Consider the following 21,262-nt stretch of genomic DNA (forward strand, 5'->3'; position numbering starts at 1 on the left):
CAAAACTTGCCATCTCTGTCGCTGTCTGTATCATCGCCGGTGTCCCTCACACAACTTCTCCAGTTCCCAGCAACCAAACTTGCTGCTTGCAGACACTTTCGTGACAAAAGCCCGTTTTTACCATTTCTTCCTGCACCGCACACAAAGCAAACGTGACGGCAATGTTCGCAAAAAAGCGTGGCGGACATTATTTACCCCAAGTCCGGTTTTGGACGTGCCGGTGTGTCTGTCGACTCGGGAGGTGGGCTGTATGGGGGTGGGCTAGCAGCTAGCTACACACGAACATCCACATATTCCGATTCCACTTTGTTTTCCTCGCGTATCTGGATCTCCTCAGACCGGAACAGACTTGGACGCGCACTCCAGAGCTCACCCCCACATCACACCTTAAGAAACATGAGGATTTATACCTGCAGCGGCGCGAGCTGGATCGGGACTTTGCCCATGGTTCGGTCCTGTTCTGTGCATCTAAACTGACTGGATTAATGAGACTAAACGAGTCCGGACTGAGTCTATTCGGGTAATTCGTTTTTCTTAAGTGTCATCGTGCACTGTTTGTCCATCAGCTTTGGTTTACTCTATTTACACAGTGCTCTGGTCTTATCACTCAGCTTTCTCCCCCTTACTTTCTTGCTTTATCACTTCTGTCTTTCTCTCTATGTTTTGAGCAACACTTGTCCAGATCTTACTATGTTCTTCATGTGTAGTGTGCAGTGCTGTTTGTTTGGGGCGCTTTCTCTGTTGCAAACTATCAAATCACAGAGAGATGTGCAGAGGCGAGGAGTGGAGAGCATTTGTGTATGAGAGAGACGGAGGTGGTTTCATTGTGAAGGTGGAAATTTGATCGGACTGAGGAATGTGTCAGGATTCTCTCTCCCTCTCCCTCCCCCTCTCTCTCTCTCCCTCTCCCTCCCCCTCTCTCCCTCTCCCTCCCCCTCCCCCTGTCCCAAGCTTCAGTCTGTCTGCCCCCTCTCTCTCTTTCCCCTCGGCCCCTTTTATCCCAAGGAAGAGGGAGCCAAAGCAGCAGGCAGGGGTCACTGCTGGGGGAGGTGTGTGTGGGGGTGGTTGCTGTTAGGGGAGGGGGTTTTAGTAATCTTTGTGGCGGAAAATGCCGTATAATGATAATGAAGGCCATACTGCTGACCACTCCACAGCCGCAACTCTGACGGCAGAGGAAATGTGGGGGTGGGGGAGTCGTTTCTCACCCCTGTGTGTGTGTGTGTGTGTGTAAACTAGCTCTTATCTGTTGTCAGGCTTTCCTCCATCTTGAGTGGCAGCCTGGAGTTCGCAGGTTAATTTCGCATAATAATGGCTGCCGGCCATTCACTTGCTAATCTAAAATGGTGGACCACTGCAATCACGCAACTATTTTCTCTTTCATTCTTTCTTTTCCTTTCACCTCCCTCGAATCCAACCCTTTCCTACTGAAGAGGAGTGTATCCTTTCATCTTTTCCTCTCCTCCACCCCCTATCATCCTTCCTCCTTTCTGACATTCTGACTTGAGCACAGGGTTGAGGACTGATGTTTTGTTTTTCCTCTGTGCTATGTTGTCTTTGGCACATAAACACATTAAGGTGCCATGCTTTTAAATGAAGTTTGGCATGGAATGAATTTCATACATTTCTTTTGTCATGAGTCACTCCCTGTAGAAAGTCAAACTGTGTGTCTGGTCTGTATGACGCAATCCATTGATCATAATTGTCATGGTGCCATTAACATTAATGTAAGGGGGGGGTTGGGGTCACTGTTGCCGCGTCATGATAGGTGCGCCGTATATTTTCCCGCTTTTTTGTCCTTTGCCAGTCTCACCGATGATTATAATATTGTCAAACTGTTAATGCACTGTTTCTTACATTTATGACAGTCTTGTATGTCATTGATATCTTGGAAGGAATCTGTCAACTGTCATTAATTGACAACTGTTGCTTGTCTCGGTGCCCCTCTCCCATGATGGGCTGGCCTCCAAGATGAAATAACAGTCTGATCATGTAGAATACTTACCGTCTTTGTTTTTTCGAAATGGATCAACAGGATGTTGCATATTTTACAGTTGGCTTTAGCGCAAGAGGTAGAGCGGGTCATCCAGTAATTGGAAGGTCGCTGGTTTGAATCCCTGACTCCTCCGGGTGCCTGTTGAAGTATCCTTGAGCAAGATGCTGAACCCCAAATTGCTCCTGATGAACACCTTGCATGGTAGCCTCTGCCATCACTGTGTGATGAATGGGTGAATGTGACAAGTGTATGCTCAGCATTGCTTGCTTCAGGGTTGACATTTGCCCAATGCTTTTTGTCAATGTCTGTTTTTTTTTTTATCATTAAATTTATCATTTATAATGATGCTTTGCTGTGTGTGTGTGTGTGTGTGTGTAAAATGATGTAATGTTACAATAAGGCGTCCTTTCCTCTCTGCTTGTTTGCTTTACTGGCGGGTGTAGTAATTGACCTAGATATGAAGCGTCCATAGCGCAAAATTATTTAGGCCGACCAAAACGCTGCCCTTTCCCCTCCTTCTCCCCTCTCCTCTTCTTTCTTCTCTTAAGCAAAAGCAAACAAAAAGAGAAATCAGCAGCAGCGGTCACATATCCATTCATGTTTTGCTCTTCATTATTTTCTCAATTGATTTACATATCAGAAACATGAAGATATTTTGCCCCCATGCTTCCCATAATGCTTTGTTTTTTGTAAACATCAAGTAAAATTTTGCAGTGATCTTGACCATGGGCCTGCCTATTTTGTTTTATTTTTTGCTGCATTTGCTTCTAGCATTTCCTGTTTGCACTGAGTTTGGTGATTACTAGTTCACACTTGAAGCTGTATCACCTATAGTTTATATGACTTCTTCTAAGTCGTATGTGCATTTGTAATGGACACTGGAGATACTACAGGAAATAATCTGTTTCCAGCAGCAGGTGTTTTGACTGGAGCTCTGACTCTCAGAAAAAGTATAATGTTTGTAGGGCTGTAATCTCCTCGTCGACTGGTCGATTTATCAGTCAATACGTTCTGGCTTGACCAAGATTCTGACAGGTAATGGTGTGTCTTCAAAGCCCCCTCTCGTTTTCACTATTTTGGATTAGCCCAACCCACTACAGACAGATTGAAGAACGTACTAGAAAGCCTTGGTCGGTGCTTTGTTAAATATTTATTTATTTTTAAGCGTTTCATTTTCAGTCATTCCTATTCTGCTATGTCAAATACATCAGCAGTGTGGCAGCATTTTATAGAAATAGAGAATGGAAAAAAAGTCGAATGCAAAGTTTGCAAACAATAGTTTGTATATCACAGCTCGACTACAAACATGGCATATCACGTACAAACGGTGCTCCATCCGTTTTAAGTATATGAACATATCAGAAGTGGCATATTTCAAAGTTTTAGTCTACTAATCATTTCATAACTGCAGGTGCACCCACCTGCAACAGCAGCATCCCCTAGATACACCCAGACCACGCTTGGGCTATGATATTGTGCAGATGCATGTGATGCAAAACGCTGCCAGAGCTGACAGACTCTTAATTTCAGTTAATTTCAGTGCAAATAATAGGGTCAAACATGATTTAATCTAAAGCAAATACACTACTGCTCTTCATGTTTATTAGTCGATTTTGTCAACTACTCGATTTTTAGTCGAAATTTCACGGCCGCGGTCGACCAAGGATTTCTTTGGTTGATTACAGCCCTAAAGGTTTGACTGGTTCAAAGGGTTACAGTGTGCATTAAAGGCAAGGATAGTATGTGCAGGTTGACTTGGTCCTAATGAAGTGACAAATAATGAAAATCCGATGCGTTCATCACTGTTGGTTTCAGTTGTCTATGAAGTTGTGCATGTGAGTGATGTGGAGAGAATCAGGTGGTTCACTTGTCCAGTCAGCTCACTCCTCTCCTTTGACCTTGCTTTCTCTCTTTTCTTTCTCTTGCTCACTCCATCTACCTCTCTCTGAGGAAGCACATCTATAAATAACCCAGCACTCAGCTGCCACACCCGAGAGAGAGAGAGAGGGAGAGGGAGAGAGAGAGAATTTTGTTTGCAGTACACACAAAGAAGTCAGACATGCATGTAGGCACCTGGCTTTGTCTGCAGATATGTGTGCAAATACAGCACTTTCTGAACACATACAGGAGGTGTTTGTGTGTGTAGCCGTTATTATACTGGGCAGCAAGCCGGCAATTTGGCCATCCTTTTTGCGGCTAGGTCCGCGGTTTTAGATAGAGGGCGGCAAATTTGGGTTCTGTTTTGGTCCGCCAGTTTGCCGCCTCAGAGGGTACACTTATTTCCACCTCGACTGCTGTCTAAATCCGAGACGTAAATGTGCCGGCCACTGCGTAAGATGGGAGGAGGTGGCGATGACGTGCACTATTATGCGACCCGTAGCCGGGGAGTTTTAAAACCAGGAAACGGCTGATCACAGCAGTCAGTCCATCACTTCATCTGCAGACATCAAGATGAGCAACTGGACAGCCGCTGAGATCCAGGAGATAGTAGTGTCTCCTCAGTCTCTGCAGCTGTTTGGTTGTGTTAGCTTGTTGTGTAGCGGCAAGCTAGGAACGGTCACTACTTTCAAATTAAAAGCCCCTTGCTAAGAACCTAGTTCTAAACTCCAGTGGGGTGCAATGTAAAGCTCTTATTTTGATGACAAATTCTTTGGCACTGTTTACTTTTGGAAAAGGAGGAATATTACGCCTCCATTTTAGAAATACAAGACAGCACATTGCCGCCCTTACCTTGGAGCAAATGTGCCGCCTTTTCTATCTTAAAAGGGCGTGTGTGTGTCTATGTCCTGGTGTGTGGATATAAAAGTTCAGTTCTTTCAATGAGTGCATGTTTTTTCTTGGGTGGTTACAACTGATTAACCTGCAAGTTAATCCATTGCACCCCTAATACTGCTGCTTATACATATTCTCAAATATGTTTGCACCATTAAAGAGGGGTGGTTGCTTTGAGAAAACTATATGCTTGTGATTTTCCTGCCATAAGTGGAATTTGAATTCAAATACTTGACAAAGTCCTGTACCGGGGGTTTATATTTGAGAACATACAACATAACATCAAACGTATGGACTTTTTATATCTACATGAAAAGTGTGTCTCAGCTAAGGGATACATTGATGTAGTTGCTTGTTGTTAAGATGCTTCTTAGGGGTTTTAAACCAGCTGTTTAGGGGAAAACTCAACCTTTAACCAGTAGCTCTTGCTTTGGATTATTAGGAAACATATTGTAAGATAACATAATACATAATATATAGGCATAATATATAGGCTCAAAATAAAATGGATTTTCAAAACTAACAAAGCCATTTTGAAGTGATGAACTATAACTACATGATCATATATGACAACAATTTAAAACTGCTGCTCAATCACATTGGACAGTGTAACAGGTTCGATCTTTGACAAATCACCACCTGCACTGCTGAGTAGAGCCTGATTGATATATTGCCAGACCAGTATTATCAGCCATTATTGGCCCATCACAGATATATTGGTATTGGCATCTGTGGTGCCCGATATGTGCAGATATGAAAACTTTGTTTTTAGAGATGAAGATGCAGAAAAGATTCTTGGCATACTTAATAAAATACCATAATAAAATTTCTAGGGAAGTTTACTGTTTTATTACAATTTCAAATTTGTCAATTATATGCTTAATGCTTTACTTTGTGTCCTTTTTGTTGCCACTGGTCGTGTGTGTGCACAGCCGCTTGGTGGTATCACTCATCACGTAAGCAGGTGTACCTTACACCCCACCTTTCCCCGTGTTTTTATTTATTTTTTTGGTTTTACTCTTTTCCACTCTCTTTCCATACTTTTCTCTGTGGTTCTGCTTCTAGACCCTGCTGCCACCAATCTGAAAGGAGTGTTGTCTCCTCCCTCTCTCAAATTCAATTCAAAGGCTCTCTCGCTCTCAGAGCTTATGTGTACACCTGGACAGGGCCAGTTTTATAAGGAGAAGTTAGATCGGTGGGACACACTCCCTACTTGTGTACTACGTTGACCTCTTTATTGCTGAAATTGTTGTGCGTCCACACAGGCATCTTTGCTGCTGCAGCAGGGTTGTTGCCCGCTCCATCTTTTACATGGAGTTTGCCTTTGCTGATTATCAATATAAATTTGATTTTCCTTCACCCCACTGAAGGAGCGAGAAAAAAGGATAGAGAAGTAGTGTGTAATCTCCATGTCTAACATATTCTACAGTTACATTTACAAACATTTATACAGATGTTAAAACCGCCTTGAAATGCTGGTATGATGTCTTTAACTGTCTACAGGTCATTTTCAGGTCCATTTTATTGGACTGTAAACTTGTTGGCAAAATTCACACTGGCATTGAGTAGATCATTATGAAACTATCAATTTGGAGCTGCTTTGAAGTGATGCCATACCCACTCCATGCACCCACAGTTTGAGCAAATCTTGTGCATAAGGCTTTTTTCAGAATGAACAGAATAGTGTGTTACCATGACACATGAGTGGAGTTGTGCATCATTTGACACAAGGCAAGAGACTTGTTCGGAGCAAGTCGATTTCTGTCACACGCCTTAAGCATTTTGGAAGGACTCAACTGGAAAATATAAGGAAAGATTGTTGGTAAAGAGTTGTTGAGTTTAAACGGTAGAAGACAAGGACTGAAGATACTGAGCAGAGAGAGTTGGGGAGGAGAGCTGAGAGGCCATGAAGAAGCTAGTAGGAAGAGAGGGGAGAAGGCAGCTAAGTGTGTGTGTGTGTGCGCGTGTGTGTGTGTGTATATATGTGTGTGTGGCCAGATGGCTCCAGCGTGTGGCGACCAGCCAGAGGAACAGGTGCAGGTCACATGACCAGCCGTTACCAGGGAGATGGTGATTGCTCTTGGCGTGAGGATGAAAGGAGAAGGGCCCCAGGGACAGAGAGGGGGCGAGAGGGAGGGAGAGAGGGAGCAAGCAGGAGGGAAGGATGGAGAGAGGCACAGAGCAGGAGAGAGGCTGAGGCTCAGAGTGAGAGAGAGAGATCCAGGCATACAGTACTGCAGAGGGCAACAAGGGAGAAGAGGTAAAACATATTAGCTCAGTCAAGGAAAAGACCACAGCACAAATGCAACATGTTGGTAAAGCCCGTTATTGTCTCCCAATGGCCTTAGTAGATCATTGTATGTTGGTGTTTTAAAAGAATCAACATTTTGTATAGTTGGGTTGGGATTGCCCGTTCCATCTGGGATCCAGTTCCATGTTTGCAAAATGCCAAGATTTGCGAAGCTCCAATGCTAACGAATTTCTTCTTAAATCTCTCCTTGCTTTTTTTTCCTTTTTTTTTATAGATAGTGCATTATACATAACATTCAGGTTCCAGCTTCTTATTTGTAGACAACCGTCATTTTTGCCTGTTGGAGTGACATCACTGGTGGCTTGGATTTAGCTAATCAGTGTTAATTCCTCAAGTAGCCTATATAGGTAACCAAAGGCCTTTTATAAATCTTTTCTGTTGTGTGGTTTATGACTTCACTGAAAGCAGGTGTTTACTTCACAGGGTAATCTCTGTCCAAGCAAACGCCACTGTCACTGCAAAAGAGAATGTACTGCTTCCCAAAACATTAAATGAGGCTTTTGTACAAGGTTTTGACATGTATTTTCATTGCATTATTCAATGGCTACTTCTATGCAATGTCTATATTGGTTCAAACAGTGGAAAAGAGCTCCATATATGGGCATAAGAAGCATTTCAAGTGAGGGTGGGACAAATTTAATGAATTTTTTGTGTATTTATTTCAAGTGTATTTGTCATATCATGTATTCTGGGTTATTTTAACTCAAGTGCCCCAGATCACACACTTTATTATATTAAAAAGCTAAATTTATGTAAATTGATTCAGTGACTAATTTACAATCGCCTAAATGGCTTATTAAATGAAGATGATGATGAATTAAACTGCAAGGCACTAAGATAAAAGCTCTCCCCAATTGATATAATCTACAGAATGAAGTTCTGATTGCAATGATAATTTAAACATTAAAAACATTTCATGGTTTTATATTAAAAGTTAAACTGTATTTAATTCCCATAAAATTATGAACATACTGTTGGATAGCTAATTTTTGTTTCTTTTGTAGACTGATTAAACATTAGCGTTAAAATCATGGTGGCCCAATGAGCTCCCTCCCTCTCTCTGGATGTATGTCGGACTGTCAGGTCACCCAGGCGGGTGTGTAACCTGAAGGACAGCCGAGAACAGGCACTCTGCCATGCATGCGTCCAACTGATGTCCCTCCCTCTTCTCCAGTGGATGACCAGGCCCACTATAATCTCTGTCAGCGTATCTTATCTTTATCAACTCAATAGTTATGTTGTGGGGCCTTTTCGTATTTGGAGCCAGTTGCATTAAAATGTAAGGCATTCCAAAGTTTGACAACCCTTGTTATTTCTTCACACATTGGATCAGCGTGTACAGACAGAGATGGTGTGAGACTGAAGGGGGGTGCTGAGTAGCCTCTTGCTTTACTCTGTGGTGTATGTGCACACACTCATACATAGAGCCCACTCCTCTTTCTTTTATTCCACGCCAGAGATTACAGGAAGCCTGGGGGCCTTTCAACCCCTCCCCCTCCTCTCTCTGGGGCCTCTTTCAGTCCCCCTCTCCCTCTGCCTGTCTCTCTCTCACTCCCTCCCTCCCTGTTCCCTCTTCCTCTCTGTGCCTGTATCTGTCTATCTTGCTACCTCCACCCTTTGCAGTCTTTCATCATATTAACCCCCCGTGTGCCAGAGCCTTAGGCACACTAATGATTTCTAAATGGATAAATCAAACATGGCGACTGCCCTGGGACAGACAAGCCCCCATTCTCTCTCTCTCTCTCTCTCTCTCTCTCTCTCTCTCTCTCTCTCTCTCTCTCTCTCTCTCTCTCTCTCTCTCTCTCTCTCTCTCTCTCTCTCTCTCTCTCTCTCTCTCTCTCACACTATATTCAAACTGTACAATGGTAATATTATTTACGAGTCTTCTGTTTTTTTCAGTAAATATTAAGTATTTTTTCCTTCTCTTTTCTCTTCCTACAGCAGTAAGAAGGTTGAGGTTGAGGGCGGAGCTAGCATTGCTAAGAAGGATCCCAAGAGGAAGAGAGAGTGCTCTGTCAGCGATGATGTGGAGGTGAAGTCTCCACCCCCCTCACCTCCTGAAGATGAAGATGATGATGGTGTACAGGTATGAGCTACAGGTCCCACTGCCAAAATCACATGATACGCATCATCAACTTTTGAGCTACTACATGCTTTTTTGTATTTTTGCAGTTAGCAGGAAGTGTCTACATGAAAATATTTCCTTTTTATAATTGCTGAATTTGTACGTATGGGGCTTTTTGGAGGAACAAGCCATTGTATCTACTCAAACAGATCCACTTTTAATTGTTCACATGGCCCTCATAATTCAGACTAGCATCTGGCTATTAGCTGCATCAACACTTGTGGCCCTCATTCAAATAGGAAAGCACCTCAGCAGCAGTTCTCTTTAGCCAGCTCACTACAACCTGCTGCAGCAGTTTATTATGTTATTTTGGCAACATTTTTAGCTAATGTTTCCTTCAAAGTCAATATGGATAACACACTGCACCATATGGAGCAGAATATGAAAATGAAGTTTGTTTCTTTCAAGAGGACAGCCTTGTCTATGATGAGCCCTGTAGTTTCCTGATTGTAAAAAAGTATTTTAATATGAATAGAATACAATAGAATAGATCTTTATTGTCATTGTACATTGTACAATGAAATTGAGAAGCAACTCCTTATTAGTGCGAATTATAGATAAGAACATTGATACTTGGATAAAATGAATTAAAAAACAGTATGATATTAAGTGTCACTACACATGTATACATCTCCTTCTTTGAATCTGTATTTTTCATTCATAATAGAATGTCTTGATGAATGAACTGACAAGGATATGGTTCCAAGTTGTCCAAATGCTGAGCTCAGAATTTCTCTAAGGGTTGCAAACTAGAGCTCATAAACAAAGTGTTTCCACTCATCTGTATTCCTCCACCAACAGAAGCGTCGTTCCAGCCGTCAGGTGAAGAGAAAGAGGTACACAGAGGATCTGGAGTTCAGGATCTCAGACGACGATGACAGCGCCAACGACTCACCAGCACCTAAGTCCCCTTCACAACAGGTACCGCTGGGTGTCTGTTAATAGTTTAGCTGTAATAAGTGTGTATGGCCAATGTTGGCATCAAAGATTTAAGACTTGGTCGATGGATCAGGCTGCTGATGTGAAAACGTGACTGGCTGTATGAAGCTCCAACACTTTACTTCGTCTGTGTGTTTCCAGGCTGAGGCTGAGGGGCCTGTTGTGGAGAAGATCATGGGCCTGCGCACTGCAAAGAAACAGGTGAGAGACATACGCAGACACAGAGCGTGTATTCAATTGGTACACTGATGGTGTGCGTGTGTGTCCAGCTTAGTTTTTGTCAGCTCGTCTAAAAAAACCTTATCCATGAGCCAACATATATAGTCGCTAGCCAGCTGCCAATGGGTTACCCCGAAATACACACACACTCATCCATTCAGTTGACCCTAGGCTTGGCACACAGTCAAAACCACAATGCTAGCTATGCCAGACACCAAGTTTGAGTTTCCTCTGTGTGTGCATGGCATTACAGTAGCAGAAGTAATGGTGGAGGGTGTGTGTTGCAGTAGTAATGGTAAATGAAGGTGGACTGCTACGCTTTGAAGAGCCACTGCCATTTCCCCATTATTGCACACCCATATGTACATTTTGGTTCTGTTATTGCACATTCGTAAGTATATGTTGGTTCTGCTATTGCACATTCATAGTTGTTTATATAATTGTTTATTTCTTGTATAGTTGTATAGATTATTGTTGATAGTATAAGTTTGCATTGTGTATATACATTGTACATAACATAAATAGAAAGCAAAATATATACAGTGTGTGTTTTTCGTTTTCTTTCTTTTTTTGCGGACCCACTGCTATTGTGACAGAATAATTTCCCAGTCTGGGATCAATAAAGTAATTCTATTCTGTTCTATTCATTCGCACAATATGACCATTAATTTTGATTAAAAGTCAAATTTGTTCATACCCCTCCTCCCAAAATACAATATTAAATAAATAGATAAAGAAATACAAATGTATAATGTCTCCTAAACCTTCATTCACATTTGGCCTTTATGTTGTAGCTAAACCAACAGGCTGCTGAGCTCCGAATCAAACAGTAGTTTCCTTCGGTGTGACAAAGTCAAGCAGAGATTCAGTGTTGGCTGACATGTCAGTGTGAAACTGGTATTCAGGCTCCTTCTGTGCCACTTTACTAATTCAACAACATGTTGCATAACAATCACAAGCGACTTCTGCTCCTTCACCATGCAATGCTGTATTTGCAGTGATTATGAACCTTTTTTTCCTTTTCAGCTGGAGTCAGGGAATGAAGTGGAGGTGGAGGAGTTCTATGTCAAGTTCAAGGGCTTGTGAGTAACACACCAGGTTTTTCTTTCCTCTCCGCCTCTTTTGTTTTTCACGGCAGGGCATCCTCTTTCTCCAGACTTATTTCAGCACACAGGCCATGGTTTATGTGGGTCCGTATGTATTAAAAGCTCCAATTATTGAACCTGAAAGCCTTTTTCACTTTGCTTTACCATGAGATGATTCATTTATCTGTCCTGTAGATCCACTCTTACATCAATGACACTGTTATTAGTACAGCCACATCCTGTCATACTGTTAACCACATGTGGAATTTTATGCAGCTTTAACTGTAGAAGTCATTTATTCAGCTGGCACACAACTCATTTTTGTCATCTACACATTTCTGCAACAACAGCCTTTTTTTGAAAGCAGCCTGAAATTGCACATAACACACTTTAGATTACTGAAAACCGACATTTACCCCCAGTAAAGAATGATGACCAATTTTGAGTCTTAATTTGTTTTCTGTTTCTTGTGTCACAGTTCGTATCTCCACTGTCGCTGGGCAGATCTGGAGGAGCTGGAGAAGGACAAGAGAATACACCAGAAGGTCAAGAGGTTTAGGGCCAAGCAACAACTCAACAGCTTCATAACTGAGGTAAGCCCTGACATCTACACTACAATTGGCCCAATAATACTCACTTTGCATACCTCTGAGGTAACTGACCAGCAGTAGTTGTTTTTGAAAATCTATTTTTTTCCCTCATGCCACAAGCAAGCATTTAAGGACCTGTGTTTCTAGTCTTATTCATCTTTATTGTCTTACTGAATTTGATTCAGCAGCTTAACTGACAATAAGTGTCACATGGAATAATGCACACTGACTGAGCTTTCCACACAGATCTTTGTCTGGATCAGGAAAAGTAAAAAGTAGATGAATTGAAAGTCATGGAAAACGCACATAAAAAAAATCACACATAATAAAACTTATTTTCAGTCATACGATGTGAACATAAAACCCTCTGGCCTCACCCTCATAAGTGCAGTAAGCCAACTTATCGTGAAACCATCTTCGTGCTTCTAACACTACAACTCCACTTTCTTTCTCTCCAGATGGATGATGAGCCTTTTAACCCGGACTATGTTGAGGTTGACCGTGTCCTGGACGTCTCAGAGAGCACAGATGAAAACGGAGAGGTGCTTTGATCTCTTCCGGTCATCTTTCATGGGTTTGAGCCTCTCCTTCTCCACACACACTCACCAAACCCGTCCTTCTATTTCTGTGTGTGTCTGTTTGTGTGCAGACGGTGACTTTGTATTTGGTGAAGTGGTGCAGTCTGCCTTACGAAGACTCCACCTGGGAGCTGAAGTCCGACATCGACCAGTCCAAGATAGAGGAATATGAACACATCGCAGCACGCACACCCAACACTAAGAGAGTGGCAAGTAGCTCCGCACGTGTTTGTCAGTCTGCGAATACTCTGTTGCAATCTGTCTCCCAGTAGGCAGTTGTGTGCATGTGTGTGTTTGTGTGTGTTGGCCTGCTGCCTGCTCCTTCCTCCTCCAGATTTACAGCTCCCTTAACTGCTCTCCACAGGGCCACTTTTTGTGGTCTTACCAATTCTCTCATACACACGCAAGCACTGCTCTTGTGGCCAGGCCAAACCACTAACAGTGTGTTTAATGATGAACAGAAGCAGCTGACTGGCTGTGGTCATTCCATTCATCACTCCCTTCTTCCCCCCTGTGTCCATCTATTTGACTACTGCCTACTATTTCTCCTTACGGACTGTCTTAGAAACGCTCCATCATGCAGAGGCAGGATTTGGATTTTTCATATTTATCTCTAGAGTTTTTTATTTTATCCCTTGCTAGCATTAATCTTCCCAGGAGGGTGAATTCAGATGACTTTGTTGGTCAAAAATTGTTTGTCAACAATTTAGTACATAACAAGACTACTTGAAAACTAAACCACAGTCCCGTGCCTAGGAGTTTTTCATGTGGAATTACACATGGCTTGCATTTGAAATCTCTAAGCAATTGACATCCTTAACACTAATGATTAGATCAGGATTGATAAGCCTCGCTGTTGTTTGATAAGCCCTAATGATATTATTTGTGTCTAGGATCGGCCGCCAGCAGCTGACTGGAAAAAGCTGGAAGGCTCCAGGGATTACAGGAACAGCAACGCACTCAGGGAATACCAGCTGGAGGGCCTCAACTGGCTTACCTTCAACTGGTACAACTCGTAAGTCACCATTAACGTTATTTTATTAGAATTAGTCCCTAACTGCTGCTGCCAGCCTGAAGATGTGATAGCAACTCATTTAATAGTTTAAAGTGGATATTAAGTGGCCCTGTAGTGTAGTGTGGTTTTAGTTTTCCCACCAGTGCCATCCCCTCAGGAAATGTATGTTCCAACAGTACAATTTGCTTCATTCATTGGCACAAAAAGATTTCACTCCATGTATATGTGCATTTTCCATTTGTTTTACTTTCACGCGCTCCAAATCTTTTTATTTGTGGATAAGTTTGACAGGTTGCTTTTCCAGCAAGTATTTTTCCAACTCGTCAGACTTTTTTTGCATCAGATCACTGGAGTTGTAAAGGGACCGCCTTTTTTTTCAAAAGCTACCTTGATAAATCAAAAGGGAATAGCTGCTTAGATCATGGAAGTAGATCGATGTAGTCATGAAGTCTTACCAAGATGTAAGATTACATCAGGTCCACTGTGGGGAGCTGTCTTTGCCAAATGGCATGTGGGCATTCACCAATTCAATGACACTAAAATACAAATCATGTAAAATGCAGCTTACATGCAGTCCACCTGTTTTAGGTCGCTCATTCCCTCATTTGTTCTCCACAGACGTAACTGTATCTTGGCCGATGAGATGGGTCTAGGAAAGACCATCCAGTCCATTACATTCCTCTATGAGATTTACATGAAGGGCATTCAGGGGCCATTCCTGGTCATTGCCCCACTTTCCACCATCCCAAACTGGGAGAGGGAGTTCAGGACCTGGACCGAGCTCAATGCAGTGGTCTATCACGGCAGCCAGGCCAGCCGCAAGACCATCCAGGCCTACGAGATGTACTACAGAGAGGCACAGGTAAATGGGACAAAACGGGGCTTCTTGTTCCCTTGTTTTGAAGTCAGTTGTTTTTGGTTTTTTTTCAAATGGGTTTTCAATCAGATGCCCAAAATAAGGTCCAACTTTCCAACTTATACACCAATAAATGTATATTAAAGTGTGTTTGTGTCTATAAAGGTGACACAGTTTTGTGGCCATGTTCTAGTTAATCTGTAGCCAGATGTTTGCTTTCTCAGGCTTTTTGTCAAGGGAAGCCTCCAAAAATACAGAATTCCTGATCAGTAGAATAATTGTTGTTGTAGAAAACCCTAAAGGTTCACACAGCTATAACATGCAAATGGAGCTGATCCAACTCTAATGTAGTGACACACTCAAGGCAAAGTATGACTTTGTGGGTGCTGCCCCAATATGCCTACAGGCTGCCCAAATAAATGCTCTGCATGTTTGGCAGCGCATACCTGTGTCAGCAACTTTTCTCTGTGATGAAGATGAAAAACACATCACACAGGAGTTGTCTCACATTCACTCTATCCTGAGAATTTCCACTAAACCCCCTGGTCTATTTCTAATAGTTTTGGCCCTTGGAGGGCCAAAATTGAAGCCTATTGGTTGGCTGTGGGCCAAAAGCAAATGCCTGTGGTGTTATATACTGTAGATGCAAAATGGTACTAGGACCCCACATTTCTTAAAATGATTGAGTGAGCAAGTCGAGTGAAACTTGGCACAGGAAGTCAGAATGTGATAATTAATTAGAGATCTCTCACATTAAAGAGCATTTGTGCAACAAAAATGTTTTTTAAAATGATATTATACGTTATAATGTGTTACAATCTTTCAATTGAGAAATGTCTAGTGGGCCAAACTGAACATTTTGACGGGGCAAATCATGACATATACTGATAGACCAAACAGAATGTGGCTTGTTCTCACACTTGCAGTACATCTTCTCAGCAGCTTTGTATGACAAGTAGCCACTATGTGGATAATGTAGCTGTACAGTAGACTGAAGAAATGAGCTGCTGTTGAGAGACAGTCAGCAGATCCGAACACCTCCTCATCCAGCTGGGGATTGACAGTGCTCCTCTGCTGTATAAGCTCTTTACAGTGCTCTAGCTGTAAGCCATATACTGTAAGCTCTTATTATACAATGCTGCTAACAACTTTCAGTGTAACCCTGCCACAGCAAGTCTGAAGAAAATAAGCCGTAGTAGCAGTGCCCTTGTTAGCTGCTTGTTTCTAATCCAGGCTGAAGTAATCCTCAAGGTTGCAATGGACGCCGTGTCCTTTTGTCCTGGACTGCCTGCTTCTCTACAAAGAGAAAGGACATACAACAGCTACATGATGTCTCAGTGTACATTGTTTACTTCTGATATGTCCTTCAGATTTTTTAGTTGGTGATAGGCGATGAGGTGTATTTGGCCTGGTTTGAATAAAGAAAAGGGGCCCACTTTCTAAGGTGAACGTACCTCAGAGTCTAACTCAACAACACCACTCAACAACTTTTCTTCTGTCTTTGTCTTTCTTTTCTTCGTGTCTGCAGGGTAAAATAATTAAGGGAGTGTATCGGTTCCACGCGGTCATAACGACCTTTGAGATGATTCTGACTGACTGTCCAGAGCTTCGCAGCGTGCCATGGCGCTGTGTGGTGATAGATGAGGCCCACCGCCTCAAAAACCGAAACTGCAAACTACTGGAAGGACTCAAGATGATGGACATGGTGAGTGGTGGCTATAGCAAGAGAAAAGGTGGAGGTGGGACACAGCTTTTCAAGTCTATTACATGGTCTAAGACAGTGGTCTCAAACTGATCCAGTAAAGGGCAGCTGTGGCTGCAGGTTTTCATTCCATTTGAGACCACTGGTCTAAGAGGCGTGCTCAAGGCTTTTGACAGCCTAAAATTTTTATAGAGAGTTGGACCTTGCCCAGTTTCTGTGCCATGCTATTACAATCTCTCTCTCTTTGAGGGTTAAAGTTCTGAAGTCATCCTGCTTTCATTTTAGAGACTCTAAATGTATATTTCCTGTCTCTCCCTCACCTGCAGGAGCACAAAGTTCTGTTGACAGGAACTCCTCTCCAGAACACGGTGGAGGAGCTCTTCAGCTTACTTAACTTCCTGGAGCCTGAGCGGTTCCCATCTGAACAGACATTCATGACTGAATTTGGAGACCTTAAGACTGAAGAACAGGTAAATGGAAGACTCATTTGTGTCATCCAACATGTAATTTTTCCCAAATTCCACACAGACTGAAGTGTTAACATTGCGTCCGTCTCAGGTTCAGAAACTGCAAGGTATTCTGAAGCCCATGATGTTGAGAAGACTGAAGGAGGACGTGGAAAAAAATCTGGCCCCTAAAGAAGAGACCATCATTGAGGTAAGACTGATGTCACGTCACATCTTTCTGTGTGTGGTGGTGGTTCAGGAAAGGAAAAATAAGTGGATCAGCTGTTGTTGTTGTTGTTGCTGTTAGGTGGAGCTGACCAACATCCAGAAGAAATACTATCGGGCCATTTTGGAGAAGAATTTCACCTTCCTGTCCAAAGGAGGCACAGGAGGAGGCGGCGGTGGAGGAGGTGGAGGAGGCGGCGGAGGATCCAGTGTCCCCAACCTCCTCAACACCATGATGGAGCTGAGGAAATGCTGCAACCACCCCTACCTCATTAATGGTATACACACACTTCCAAAATTAAATAATAAAGTATTATGATTCAACAAACCTTTAATGTTCTGAAATGATTTTGTTTCCTGGTGTTTGGATATTGTTTCCTCACCCAGGAGCAGAGGAGAAGATCGCAGAGGAGTTCAGGGACTCCCACGGGACAGACGTAGCAGATATGGCACTCCAAGCCATGATCCAGGCCGCTGGCAAGCTGGTGCTCATTGACAAGCTGCTGCCCAAACTGAAGGCTGGCGGACACAGAGTCCTGGTGTTCAGTCAGATGGTCCGTTGTCTGGACATCCTGGAGGACTACCTCATCCAGAAACGGTGAGAAGAGAAGACATCATTACAGCTCTTGAGGCAGAGCTGTTGAGTGCACACTCAAGTTACAACCTGAAAAGGGATCAGTTCATGATGTTTGCGCCAAAGTTGTTCAGTGTAGATTAATGATTATTTACATTGCTGAAGTAATTAGTTTGTTTGGTCTGTGAAAATGTTAGTATTGCACAAAGCCGCTGAATGTCTTGATTTGTCCACAACCTAAACGTATCCAGTTTACTGTCATTGAGGTGTTAAAAAAAAAAAAAAAAAGCAGAATACATTCACACTTACAGAAAAAAAAGTACTCAAACTGGCATTCACAACAGGAGCAGGAGGCATTCACAACATATGTTCCTCTGTGCACAAATTATTTATTAGTGTGAATGCTAAAGGCAAAATTCTTCCCGTTCATCCTTATGGGAAATTTTTCAAATTTCATTCTGCTACAACTTCAGCATACCTTCAGCTATAGAAACCGTTCAACAATCAAAATGTTCAGCTTTTTAAGCTCTTTCAGCCCCTTTGCTTTTCAGCTTTTTCAGAAATTCAGCATTTTCTTAAAAAAGATTTAACATGAAGCAAATAGGAAAATTCCTCAACTTTCATCCTCTTCTTGTCCCTCATACTTTGAGCTAGAGACACCATTCCAACCAAGAGTCAGAAGACCTTGAACCATTGGCGATGTATTCAGTTTTTGAATCTTGTACGGTTTTGAAATAATCACACTTTATTTTTAAGGATTTTTAGCCCCTCTTCTGACTTTATAATGGGTGTGTATTGCGTCAGCTAGAGTGCGTGACATCATCGCTGAGGGCAGCAGCTGGAAAAAGTGGAGAAAAAATTCCCTTCAGCTTGATTTTGATCCCAAATCCTTTTATTCCACATAGTCAATATATAAATAAAAATGTAGCAAATCTTGTTGGCTTTCAGCTGATGGTCTCATTTCAGATTTCAGATTCAGATTCACATTATGTTACAGAAAGTTATTCACACCTGTTGAACCACTCTGTCCAGATATCCATATGAACGTATTGACGGCAGAGTTCGTGGTAACCTGCGCCAGGCAGCCATCGATCGCTTCTCCAGACCAGATTCAGACCGCTTTGTCTTCCTGCTATGTACAAGAGCTGGAGGACTGGGTATCAACCTGACTGCAGCAGATACCTGCATCATCTTTGACTCTGACTGGAATCCTCAGAATGACCTGCAGGTATAGACCACACCATGCTATGTCTGCAGTTTTCTTGGTGTATAGTGATTCAAGTAGTACTGATGGGACATTTGATTCACTACAGCATGTGACTATTTAGGCCATTGTACTAGGGTGTCCTTACCAGCTTTAGGGTGCATACCCTAAAGTGATGACTGTGTGCTGGATGAACTCTACTAGCTGCATTTAGCTCTGGTCCACTGGGGCATATCATCAGTCCTGTGCTTTAACTCACATCTCCAGCTAAATGTAATCCTGTGCACTCAACGGATAAGTAAAGACCAACATGTCTGACTTTCTGAATGTGTCCTCATCCAGGCTCAGGCCAGGTGTCATCGTATTGGCCAGTCCAAGGCGGTCAAGATCTACCGTCTGATCACCAGGAACAGCTACGAGAGGGAGATGTTTGACAAGGCCAGTCTTAAGCTGGGGCTCGACAAGGCCGTGCTTCAGAGCATGAGTGGACGAGAGAATGCCAATAGTGGGGTGAGTCCTCATATTTAACACAAACACAATGTATTCACACTGCTCTGTGGGTACATCCCTAATTCCTTTTGTTTGTGTAGGGCACCCAGATCCAGAATCAGGGAGTGTATCTTAGAAACATAACATAAAACATTGATGATTGCTCTTGTGTGATTTCAGTCAGTATTTGTAACTCAAAACACAAAATATTGGTAATGGAATTAAATGATTTTGCTTCTGGTCAAGGTCCAACAATTGTCCAAGAAGGAGATCGAGGACCTTCTAAGAAAGGGAGCGTATGGAGCTCTGATGGATGAAGAAGACGAAGGCTCCAAATTCTGTGAGGAAGACATCGACCAGATCCTCCAGAGACGAACACACACCATCACCATTGAGTCTGAGGGCAAGGGCTCCACCTTTGCTAAGGTACACATGTTACTGAGTCTTAAAATAGTGGAAAACATTTTTCTTCTCCTTTACTCAACCGATGTCTGTTCAAATTTACAAAGTCTGAAATGTGTGTCAATTTGTCTGCAGGCCAGTTTTGTTGCAACAGGTAACCGGACAGACATTTCTCTTGAGGATCCAGACTTCTGGCAGAAATGGGCCAAGAAGGCCGAGCTGGACCTGGATGCCATTAACGGACGGGTACTAGATGCACGCGTGTGCGCACGTGCACACACACGCACACGCACACACACACACACACAGAGTCTACATATGGAGAGGGGACTAACGGTGGTAATTAGTCATCACTATCACCACAAGTTTAGGAGGAGGAAAGTGAGACAGACTGACAGAGACAGAAAACCATGAGGGAAGGAGCGAGAGAGAGAGATTAATATTGACAGTTGGGAATCTCCTCTCTTCCTTAATTACCCATGTTTCCCTGCTCTCGTGTGTGTGTTTGAGCGAGAGAGAGTAAGCTGCTTAGCTCCACTTAACAGCGCAGATGCCTGGAGGGTACAGAGATATCACTTAGACTAGTGCTCACACACACACATTTACACACACACACACACACACTCACACACACACACACACCCACCAACCAAGCTCAGTCTCATTCTTACACACACGGAGCACTCTAACAGTCATCTCTATGTCTTTGCTTTCATTTTCTCCACATGTGTTCACTTTTTTCATGAGTATGTTCAGCCCTCCTGATTTCTTCATCTCTTTTCTCCTTCAGTGCCTCTCTTTTGGAGGGCCCTTCACTAGAACACTTAATCTAGATCAGCGAGTGAAAACGCGGGCCTCTCCCCTGGGATTTCTTATTGTGTGACATTAAAATGGAAATGACTGCAGTGCTCAGTAATAATTGTGGAACTAACTACTTCCCTGTTTGCGCATATGAATAGGTCTGCAAGGAGGGAAGAAATCTAATTAACTGAACAAAAAATGTAACTCATTAGATAACACAATTAATGTCAGTTTCTGTTTGAGCTGGGCACCAGTTTCCTCAGCATCAGGGTTTCAGCTTAGGTCCAGATATCCAATTAATCAGAATTTGTATACAGAGAAGTCAGAATATCTCTCTATAAAAGCAAGAAATCTGTCTGTGTGTGTGCCTCAAATATCTCTGCAGATCAGGTTCAGACTGACCTGAGATTTTCAACATGACTGCTGCGTGGTTTAACGGTGTGCAACATCGGATTTGTTTGGGCTACAATTATACCATTAATAAATTGATTCATAAATGATTTACCAATTCCGCTAGTATTGTCAACCATAGCCACGTGCGCACCAGAGCAAATCACTGCAGAGCCCACCCCCATGCCCCACCCCCCCGAGTCAACGAACCCGCCGGTGCGTCCAAATCACGTGACCAATTTAAAATGACGTAGCAGCAATATGCAGCCTCAGTGGAGCAGGCAGGAGTACAATGTATGTGTTGGTGCAGCCTTCAAACTATATACCAGTTTTTACATTGTGTTGATAGGCCAAATAAAACTGGACTTATGATAAATAACGTCCGCCATGCTTTTTTGCAAACATTGCCATTCTTGGTAAATAGGAAAAAAGATTTCAGAATAGAAAACTATCCTAAAACATAAAAGTATGCTGACTAATGTTTTCATGGAATTTGTCTCCAGAACACACTGGTGATTGACACACCAAGGGTGAGGAAGCAGACAC

At 42.7% G+C, this 21,262-nt stretch overlaps 1 protein-coding gene across 3 annotated transcripts in view; it reads left to right on the top strand.

Moving 5' to 3' along the window:
• The window catches only part of chd7 (chromodomain helicase DNA binding protein 7), a 75,445-nt gene that overhangs the window by 32,031 nt on the left and 22,152 nt on the right, over window positions 1-21,262 (top strand). For 2 of the 3 annotated variants that reach the window (XM_037083123.1, XM_037083124.1), the window contains exons 5-23: window positions 9,018-9,162; window positions 10,003-10,122; window positions 10,282-10,341; window positions 11,386-11,441; window positions 11,923-12,037; window positions 12,493-12,576; window positions 12,684-12,821; window positions 13,506-13,627; window positions 14,246-14,489; window positions 16,012-16,188; window positions 16,512-16,655; window positions 16,744-16,842; window positions 16,939-17,134; window positions 17,244-17,454; window positions 18,463-18,658; window positions 18,977-19,144; window positions 19,370-19,549; window positions 19,661-19,771; window positions 21,220-21,262. The exon at window positions 21,220-21,262 is cut by the window's right edge and continues 169 nt beyond it. In XM_037083123.1, the coding sequence (XP_036939018.1) occupies window positions 9,018-9,162; window positions 10,003-10,122; window positions 10,282-10,341; window positions 11,386-11,441; window positions 11,923-12,037; window positions 12,493-12,576; window positions 12,684-12,821; window positions 13,506-13,627; window positions 14,246-14,489; window positions 16,012-16,188; window positions 16,512-16,655; window positions 16,744-16,842; window positions 16,939-17,134; window positions 17,244-17,454; window positions 18,463-18,658; window positions 18,977-19,144; window positions 19,370-19,549; window positions 19,661-19,771; window positions 21,220-21,262 (2,609 nt within the window). Of the gene's footprint in view, window positions 1-6,510; window positions 7,026-9,017; window positions 9,163-10,002; window positions 10,123-10,281; window positions 10,342-11,385; window positions 11,442-11,922; window positions 12,038-12,492; window positions 12,577-12,683; window positions 12,822-13,505; window positions 13,628-14,245; window positions 14,490-16,011; window positions 16,189-16,511; window positions 16,656-16,743; window positions 16,843-16,938; window positions 17,135-17,243; window positions 17,455-18,462; window positions 18,659-18,976; window positions 19,145-19,369; window positions 19,550-19,660; window positions 19,772-21,219 lie in introns of those variants that run through there. The other variant, XM_037083125.1, reaches the window with a different exon arrangement.

This window comes from Acanthopagrus latus, chromosome 21 (assembly GCF_904848185.1).
Source record: "Acanthopagrus latus isolate v.2019 chromosome 21, fAcaLat1.1, whole genome shotgun sequence".
In the NCBI taxonomy this organism is placed as follows: Eukaryota; Metazoa; Chordata; class Actinopteri; order Spariformes; family Sparidae; genus Acanthopagrus; species Acanthopagrus latus.